Raw genomic sequence first — 10,155 nt, forward strand, 5'->3', positions numbered from 1 at the left:
AAAAACCCTCTGGGAAATAAAGGGTTCAGGCTCACCAGGCAAGAGAGACCTCCTGAAGGACTCTTTCATGTAGAGCTGAAGAGAATAGAGTGTGTCACAGTTTTAAAGACAAAGTAGTGCCATCAGAGGGGTCTGCCGGCTCCACACAGGAGGGACATTTCACATGTTGTCAGCCTTTGGATTCAGCTTTCAAATAAAAGATTGCTCTTCAGACCAAAAAAATTGATGCCTTTTATGAGTAATAAAGCACAAAGCAATTTATTTCTTTTTGTGGGTGAAACTACCATTCACTATAAAATAATATAAAATATAAAAATTTAAAATATTATGGCTCTTTTGATTTATTGATAAGCCAAATTCATATTTCACCTTGGGAAAATAACACATCATCTGGCTTGCCACTGGGCAGATGCCTGAGAGACAAGGGTTTTGATGCTGCTGAGGCTGGGATTACCTTTTGTGTCACAGGCCAGTCTGAGGGAATATGTTTCATGTCTTGGGCTCCAGCACTTGTCACAGGTGATGGGATGGAAGCTGATGGTCAGTATCATTGTTGGGATATTGGGCAATGTGAGAGACAACTGGACTACATAAGGAAAAAGCTGTAGCCGGGAACTGCCCCTCGTACATACCACGTGGCCAGTTCATCTTCAAGATGGATGCTCAGTCTTTTATACCCCTGGGGGTTGCATCAGCTAACCCTAGCCCCTCCCAAAGTCTGTCAGTCAGCTCTTCTTTGCTATTTATTGGGGGAAACTGGGAACTATGGGGAGAACAGAGGACATTTAAACTACAATAACATAACTGTACGTCACTTAAAGCTTTTCTTAATATTCACACAATAGTTATCTTTCAATTGCGAGAGCCAATATCTCATTATCCATCTATAACAGCAGCCACGCTGAAGCAACATTGTGTACGAAACAGCACGCAAGTTGTGCTCCCCATGGCCCACGGCTCTGCAGCCCAGCTACTGCGCACATGCCCTGCTGCCATGTTCAGCCCGGCATGTTCCTGCTGCCATGTCCAGCCCCCAGCATGTCCCTGCCATGTCCATCCCCGGCATGTCCCACTGCCATGTCCATCCCCGGCGTGTCCCACTGCCATGCCCGGCCCGGCATGTCCTGCTGCCGTGTCTGGCCCGGCATGTCCCGCTGCCATGTCCATCCCCCAGCATGTCCCGCTGCCATGTCCATCCCCGGCATGTCTCTGCCATGTCCATCCCCAGCATGTCCCTGCCATGTCCATCCCCGGCATGTCTCTACCATGTCCATCCCCAGCATGTCCTGCTGCCATGTCCATCCCCGGCATGTCCCGCTGCCATGTCCAGCCCGGCATGTCCCTGCCATGCCCATCCCGGCGTGTCCCGCTGCCATGCCCATCCCGGCGTGTCCCGCTGCCTGGGCCGCCCGGGGCCGGGCCGGAGCTGGCAGGCCGCGGGGCGGGGCGCGGGCCCGGCCGTTGTTGCCATGGTGACGGGGGAACGGTGCCGTCCCGGGGCCGCGGCGCCGTGAGGCAGCGCTGCGAGGCCGCAGAACAACGGCAGCCCTGCCCCACAGCCACCGGCAGATGAAGCTCTCAGGGCGCTCCTTGCCCTGACACACGCACAGCCCGACAATGTCCACGCACTGCTACTTCCAGGAGGAGAACATGCAGAACCTGCGGCACATCAACAGGCAGATGAGGCTGCTGGACCTGCGGCTGCAGCTGCTCCGGGAGAGGCTGTGCACGGCCCGCCTGAACAAGTGCGCCCTTTCCTGCTGCTGCCTGCCCCAGCCCTGCCTCCGGAGAAGGTGCATCGCTGCGAGAAACGAGAGGTAAGAGAGAGCTGCCTGCTTTCTACAAACATTGCCGACCTTTAGGGTTGGATAAAGGGAGGTTTGACATTGCTATTTGGAGCAAAGGCTGATACAGGTAAGTAGGGTGGGAGCGAAATAGCCATTTTGGAGAAATAAATGGAAAGGGATACGGGAAAGTAAAGATTGGTCTCTTGTTTTAATTCCAGAACGAAAAGACTTGGCATGATGTTGAACTCATGCGGTGGTCAAAATTTGGCTTTGATCGATGTGAAGGGTTTTGACCCCAGAGACATCACGGTGACGGTGAAGGACGGGAAGGTGACCGTGTCAGCGGAGCGCAAGGTGGAATGCAACACCGGCTGTACCAAGACGAGTAACTACAAAAAGTTCGTGAAGGAATTCAGCCTGCCGCCAGGGGTGTGTGACAAGGAGGTGACCTACTCAGTGGAATCCAAGTGCCTTGCGGCACCCAAGTCCTGCCCTTATCTCTGCAACTACTGAGCTGCAGCAGGAAGCCAAACCAGCCACAGCCATTCCTCTGCCTCAAGCCTTCGCCCCATCGCGTTTAGATCTGTGTCAGAGCTTCTCTTACCTCTTCCATTAAAGAAAACAGCATTCTGAGCAGGTTGTGTGAGCCTCATTTTGAAGGGGTTCAGTGGGCAGAAAGGGGAGTGCCATCAGGAAAACACAAAGATATTTTGGGGCATGCATGGCTGTGGTTGCTGGCTGGGTACTGAAGGCAGGGCTAGAGGTGGTGGATTCAGGGCATACATTGTCATGGATTTTAAAGGCTGAGAGGCACCACTTATGATCAGGCACATTTCTGTAAGGACACTTCTCTCAATCCAACCTCTTCCATTTGAGCTCTAGGGTATTTCTAGGAGGAAAATCTTGAAGAGAAACACCTTGAGGGGAGGAGCCTTCTCCCTAAAAAAAAATCAAGCTGTACCCTTTGTTCCCTTGGCTTGGTTCTTGCACAGAGTGCCTGGCCGGGAAAAGCTGTGGATGAAGGACAGAGAGCTTTTCCTTAGAAGACTTGGGATTAGGGTAGAACTCTTACCAGCTGAGGAGGGAGTAACAGCATTTCCTACTGAATCACTGGCTCCAGAATAATAAGAAAACATTTTTCATGTTGGGAGAGGGGGAGAATTGTCAGTATAACTGCTTGAAGGCAATTTTCATTTTGCTGCCCCAGCCTCAGCACTTGGGTAGGCACTCCTGTGGGAAGTAGCATTACCTCCCACTGCAGAAAGGTGTGTAACAGAACATACCTGGTGCCTGCCACCTGGGCCACCTGGGCCAGCATCTCCCCAGTGAGCACCGCCTGGTTCAGGCTTCATGAGCCCCTGGGGCTGGAGGGAGGAAGGTTCCCACCTCTTCATGTGATGCACTCCCCTGCAGCAGACTTTCCTAACAGGGAGCTCAATGTTTTAGGTTGTGCTGGCACAGAATCTGATGTTCCCTAACCTGCTGGGGGAGAGGGTGAGCCCCTGTGGGCTGGTGCTGTGCAGGTGTGCTGCACAGCTGAAACTCTTCAGAGTGGAGTGCTGCCCCTGCCATTAGCCTGGCTGAGAAATGCAGTTGGTTGCTGTCATCTATGGGGACCCTGACTCCTAAAGGACCTCACACCAACTGAATCGATGTGTCTCAGAGCATTCAAGGGGTCCCCAGTGCCAAAAGCACCCTCTCACTGCTGCAGCAGGGAATATTCCCCTGGAAATACTCACACCTGAAGAAAACAAAGCCAGTCCTTTATGTACAGCCTACAAACAGACTTTCACAGTTGACTTTCACCTCATGAAGGTGGTGAATCACAGGGGATGGGTTACAGAGTGGTGAGTCAGTGGCTGGGGGAGGCCCTTGGCTCCATCACCACCTGGTCGTGTCCTCTGTGTGGGAGCTCCTTCAGTGAAACATGTTACATGCAGATCAGTTGAGGATCAGTTTAGCTTGGCTATAAACAGCTTGGCAATTTAACTGTGGTGCAGGAAATTAACAGCTTCTGGGATACTTTCAGCATCCAGCTACCACTTAAAATAACACCTGTTAATAAATGTCAAACTTTATGGGCTTAGCATATCGCTGGGTCAGTATAGAACCATACAACCATGGAATAGTTTTGGAAGTTTACCTTGTTTTATGCCCCTACCATGACCAGGAACACCTTCCAGGCTGCTCAAGCACGCATCCAACCTGGCCTCTGGGCAACCTGTTACAGTGTCTCACCACCCTCATAATAAATTAAAAAAAAAAAAGTTTCTTATGTCACATTTAAATCTAATATTTTTCCATTTAAAACTGCTTCTCCAGTCACTACAGGCCTTGGTATCAAGTGTCTCTTCATCATTCTTACAGACGTTCCTAATATGCTGAGAGGGTGCCCGTGCACAGGTAGTCTGATTCTGCTGGTGTTGGCCAAGGATGTTTAGAACTAAGCCACCCCTCACCTGGGAGGCTACAAGGGAGCCTCCAGTGAGAGCACACAGCAGGGATGGGGACTGGGGATGGACTGGGAAAGACCATCTTCCCACAAAGCAGCCCACCAAGTAATAAAACCAAAACCCAAAAGTCTGTGACAGACTTTTTGCACTTTGTAATGATTTCTACAGAAGCTGTCTAAGCATGCAGAAGGGAAACATATTTCAACACCTCCCCTCCACTCGTGACTTGCAGAATACATCGAGTCCCACGGCAATCACAGGGCTGGCTATGACTGCTCTTATCCTTATTGCTCATCCTTTAACACATGCTCTTCACACGCTGTTCCTAAATTAGGCTCCTTGTGCTCCTAAAACCAAATTATACTCTTGAGCACTTATTGACAGATATGACTTTCTGAGGAAAATTCTGAATTCATATTACATCCTGTGAATTGCTAGTGTAGGCTGGTAGGAGCATCTTGGAGACCTTTTCTGTAAATAGAAGCAAATCACTGAAATAGTCACTTAGTTTTGTTAATACCTACATGCTGTTAACAATTTGGAACTTAGCCCAAAATCTGTAATAAACGTATACTGAGAGTTTTCAAGGAGAAAATACCTTTGGAAAGCCACCATTAACCCAGCAAGCTGTAACATCATCATCTCCCATAAAAAAATTCATTTACCACTAGGTGGCAGATACTATTTTTTAAAATTTACCACCGTGTAACTCTTTCTATTCAGAGCAAACACACTGAGGGTGGTGTCACAAAGCAATGAGGTTGGCACACAGTGGAGCTGGAGCTTTTTTCTGTAACATTAATAGCAAGTGATGAGGAGGACAAGAGACAGCTGTTTTGTGATCCTGGGTGTGCAAGAGCTCTCAGGACAGACCACCATCACATTAGGTTACTACACTGGATTGTCTTGACCTGTGATCCTCCAGCTCTCCCCCATGGAGATAAGGCTCCTGTTTCAGGCCACTTTCATTTGCTTCAGCAGCCTGTCTCTGCCACAGTTACCAGCCCAACAGGGGCTTCCAGTGGTTCATGTATTCTTCTGCATGTTGTTGCAACAAATTATTTTTGGGGCCAATCTTGACCATCCTCATGCAGCAGATACTGTCTTTGAATTCCCTAGCATGAGGAAGATATCAGAGAGGGTGAATTGGCTCTGCAGTTCTAAATGTTAGTACATTCTTGAACTCTAGTCTTATGGGGGGCATTTATAAATAGCCAAGGAATTTGTAACGAGAGGTCATCTGAGGATGCTAAATCCAGACCTTTCCTCGGTCATCAATTTCTAGGAGTTTTCCTACAGCCAGGCAGTGCTCGGCTGTGCTCTACACAGGCTTAGGCTGTGTTGAGCTGTTGTTTCTCTCCCTGCTGTTGAAAACCTGGGGAGAGCAGTGTCTTCATGAGAAGGTGAAAAGATCCCATCTTTCCTGTCCCCCGGTGCCTCGGTGCCCTGCTGCTCCCGAGGGCACAGCACTGCTCAGGCAGGGGGCTGCTGCTCCCAGTGGGCAGTGCCTACTTGGCAGGGCTCTTTCTGCCAAGGACTACATTAAATGCCTGTCACAGGGGTCAGCTCCACTCTTCACACCTCCTTCCTCATCCTCAGGCAGCAGCACGGCGAGGCTTTTGGCACCACTCCAGCCAGGTGGGGCTGGTGCAGCTGCCCTCCACTGCACCTCCTCGTGAGGTGAGAGGCTTCATCCATCCATCATGTTTGTGGTTAAAATTAAATTTAACCATTGTCCTTGCTAAGCTGTTTGGCATCTTAGTCTCTTAGGTAAATTTTACAAGCCTGTTTTCCATCATCTCTCCTGGAGAAAGCCCTAAGAGTTTATAAGAGAGAGCAGGACCCATGTCTTCAACTCTGCCTTTGTACCAAAAACTCCAGAGATTTGTTGTCATTCTGGGCTCTGCACTTGCCACCTCATTAATAACTCTGCACTGAATTTAGGTGAGGAGTAAGCTGATCCTTCCAGCACACTTGGCATGACTGTCGTGAAGCTGCCACCTCCGCAAGCATGGGACACCAGCCCTGGCTTCTCCTCTTTAACCCTACAGGTCCTTTCCCTGGTCTCTGGAATGAAAAGGAAGTTTTCCATCTCTGTCTGTCTTCTAATTCCCTCTGCCACCCCATTTGTGCCCCTCCAATTGCTGTAGGTCAGGCCTTTCTTTTGACAAGTGATGTATGAGGGTTTGCTTATTCTCTCAAAACCCCACTCCATGTGAAAAAAAGCTTTGCTGTCCTGGAGGTTATCCTTCCAATTGCCCTGCTATGTGGTGAGAAATCCTCCCCATGCAATTGTCTTTCTCAATTTCAACATCAATTATAAATAATAGCAGGTCTCTCCACTCTCTGGTTGCTTGTGCTGGTCCCTCTTTTGGGGTGTTACACAGAGTCTTTAAAGGCCTGCAAGTGACAATAATGCTATAATTAAAAAATCTGAAAACTAAAAATCATCTGCACCCACACCTCACTAGAACAGATTTTAACTTGCTAGAAAAATAAAATACAGCCTCCTCTTTTTTGTTTGTTTGGGTTTGGGGTTTTTTTGCCATAGCTTTTTGCATCTCCACACGTGTGTACAAAAAAGCCAGCAAAAGGGAGAGCTGCCAGGGCTCTGCCTCACAGTCACACAAGTGCATGGGGCACTCCACAACATGTCAAAAGAGAAAACAAAATCCTCTCTCTGCTGAGGTCTGAGCCCCAAAGCCCTGGAGAGTCCTGGGTCTCGACAGAGAGGAGCAGGGCCCATGACAGCCACAGCACCCGAGCTGTCCCCTCCCACCCCCCTGCCCCGGGGCTGCCATCGGGAGGTCACCAGCCACCAGGTGCCTGTGCTTGTGGGACACAGGGCTGTGTACCTGCAAGCACAGAACCAGGAACGCCACCCAGAGCATCTGGCTGCGGCCCAGACTCCAGGAGAGTGGGAGCAGAAGTCACTCAGTGGGAAGGCAGAAGGAGCCGGGAGTTTGTCACTGTGCTCCCAGCCCAGGGACAGGCAGCCTGACAGCAGCCACGGGCAAGGCACTGGAGCCAGCTTTGGGCAGCCACTGGGACAGACTCCTCCAGAGCCCAGCAGGCAGGGAAGGCTCTGTCCTCTGGCAGAGCAGAAGAGGGATGGGGAAGAGGAGAGGCTGGGGCCATGCCAGGTGCACTGAAGACACTCAAAGCTGAGCACAGCCCATCGGAGCAACTCCAAGGTGCTTCAGAGCCATTGCCTCCTGCTCGGCTCAGCTGCAACAGGACGCTAAGCTGTGACTACCATTGCTTTGTGTCTTGGCTTTTCCCTCTCTTCTGGAAACCTGCTAGAAATGTTTAAATATGAGCAGAATCCGCAGGATGCAGAAGAGACACCTGCGGTAGGAGATGTGAAGTTGAGAGCAAACTGAGCATAAGGGCCTCATGCAGATAAATAATTAAAATCAGTGAGCATCTTCTGGTAGAGAGGCAGCAGAAGAAAAGGAAAGCAGCACTGTAGCAGGTAGTAACAGTTGCAGCAGCTGAAAGTCATGCAGCCTTGCTGAGGTTTTACTGACTGCAAATTCAGTAAGGCTCCAGGACATTGAAAAGATATTAATAAATTAAAATTCCAACACTTGGAGCCCACTCATGCCATGTCTTGAGCACTTTTTATTCCCACTAAATGCTCTGGACAACAACAGCACGCAGCAGAACTTCACCATTACTGTGAACACCTACACAGTTAACACCCTTGGATAAACACAGAGATATTTACATGACCAGGACAAAGAGCTAAGAGGAAAATTCAATCATCTTGGGGAAAGTGTCAAAATCACACCTTGTCTGACCAGGTACCCACCCATTCTTGGCTGCTTGGTGTGCCTGGAGAGCCAGGCACTAAGCTTGAAATCCTGGGCTGGCACCCAGAGAGATTTATGGATGGTAGTGCACCGGTGTAATGTAATCCTCACCTCAATATTTAAAAATAGCCCAAGGGACTGACCTACATAAACTCCAAGCCATCCAGTCTGGACTGGGTGCCCAGTTAGCAGGACATTTCAAATGTGGTGCAGCTGACTCCATGACAATATGGTAGGTTTCATCTAGGAGAGGTATGCAAAGTGTGCACAGAGAATGATGCCTCATACTGGATTAAAGCACCAGAACAACCTGGAGGGTGGAAGCACTCACTGTTTACTCTTCAGAGCAGCTACTAAAGGAGCAGGAGCAATGCTTGTACTGTAGTACTATGCAGCTGTTTATATGTGCTTGCTTCATCTGGAAAGCAGAGGAAAAGCAAGTCCTGACATGGCAGAGGATTACTGCATGCAAGGAGGGAACAGCAGTAAATAGGTCAGTAAACACTGGCCAGACAGTGGCCCTGGGGGCTGGGCATCCTGCTGGCTCCCAGCAGTGCCTGGGGGTCCCTGGAGGCGGGGGTCCTGCTGCAGGGGTGGGCTGCCCGGGGTCCCTGGAGGCAAGGGTCCTGCTGGAGGCAGGGATCCTGCTGCCTGCAGCTTGAGCCCTGTGCTCATGGGAGCTCCTGGAAACCGGCTCTTGTCCTCCTGGCTCCCAGGCAGGCACAGTGCAGGCATGCAAGCTCTGCACCCTCGGTGCTGAGCTCCTTCAGCACCAGCCCACCCAAGGACATTAGTGAGAAGAGCAAGTTTCCTGCTCCTGGGTCCCCACTTCTTGTGTTTGCAGGGTTGAATGCCACACCACGACCCCATTCTTCTCTCAGGGTGCCTGCAGCCTGCTGTGGAAGTGGGATCAACCACCTCAATCTCACCACATGCACCCAGAGCCCCTTGTAGAGAGGATCTAGTGAGGGCAAATGTGCTGGCTGTGTTTGGGGGGAATTTTCTAAAGCACAAACAAACTCTTAAAGAGGTGTTCCATCACCCTGACAGCAAGTGGAGAGGACTGAGCCAGAAGCCAATGCAGGTCTTGATGTCAGCACGTGCACATGGGAACCACAGCACACGGGGCACCCTGCATGGGATGCAGCGGGATGTTTTGCACACTTGGTTCATTTTGCATAAACCCTTGAGCTGTAGGAGAGAAAACACACAGCTCACCAGGGCTGCACACCCACTGCTGAGCCCCCAGCTTGGGCCTCAGGGCCATGGGCTGCCAGGGAGCAGGAAAGCCAGTGCAGCAGAGCTTGGCTCCAGCCAGGAGATGGTAAGATTTAGATGCAAGGTAAAATCTGGTCTAAAAGAAGCCATTTAAAAATTAGCTCATGGAGGACCCTGCAGCTGGGGAGAGGAGGGATGCCTTGCCTGTTGGTGTCAGCAGCAGCAGGCAGCTCTGCAGGCAGCACCAAAACTTGCCCTCTAATAGCCTATGTGACAGGAATTTATCAGTCATAGACTGCCCCCCGGGTGCTGGGGACCCCGAAGCAAGAGCAGCACCTTGTTTGCAGCCAGATCATTGTGCCCCCTGATCTGTGCCAGGAGCACGCTGGGCCTCTGCTGTGCCATGTCCACAGCTATGGAGACAGGAGTCACCCAGGATGAGAAGCAGTGATGCCTAAGGACAGTGCAGGGGCCTTTCTGGTTTTCTGCCCATCTCTCTGGGAATGTTTTACTGACAGAACAAGGATAAGGTTGGCCAATGGTGTCAGAAAAAAAAAATCAGGTAAGAATTCCCATAGACAAGATAAGTACAGGCTTGAGGACATTGGAGTCATTGTGTTGGGAGATGCTGCACCCTTAGACTGCCTGAGAACCATGCCCAGTACCTGTTTTGGCAGAAAGCTTCTATGTCTGAGACTCAGCACAGTATGGTGCAGAGTGCTTGAGTCTGTACCTCATCTGAGTAAAAAACCCATGGATGAAATATCAAAAGAGCAAAGAGTAGAGGTTCCAAACAACATCAGAAGAAATCAGAGTGAGGGACAAATTTAAAGTAAGAGCATTAAACTGCATGTTAGGAGGAAAGCTGACTTTGGAGCAATG

General features: G+C 50.3%; 1 protein-coding gene across 1 annotated transcript; it reads left to right on the top strand.

The window, feature by feature from the left end:
- Positions 1 to 1,483: 1,483 nt before the first annotated feature.
- Positions 1,484 to 2,420, top strand: ODF1 (outer dense fiber of sperm tails 1). Its single transcript, XM_038128532.1, has 2 exons — positions 1,484 to 1,817; positions 2,006 to 2,420. The coding sequence occupies exons 1-2, from the start codon at positions 1,618 to 1,620 to the stop codon at positions 2,298 to 2,300; spliced, it is 495 nt and encodes a 164-aa protein (XP_037984460.1). The 5' UTR covers positions 1,484 to 1,617; the 3' UTR covers positions 2,301 to 2,420.
- Positions 2,421 to 10,155: the final 7,735 nt, after the last annotated feature.

Source organism: Motacilla alba, chromosome 2, assembly GCF_015832195.1.
Source record: "Motacilla alba alba isolate MOTALB_02 chromosome 2, Motacilla_alba_V1.0_pri, whole genome shotgun sequence".
Classification (NCBI taxonomy): domain Eukaryota; kingdom Metazoa; phylum Chordata; class Aves; order Passeriformes; family Motacillidae; genus Motacilla; species Motacilla alba.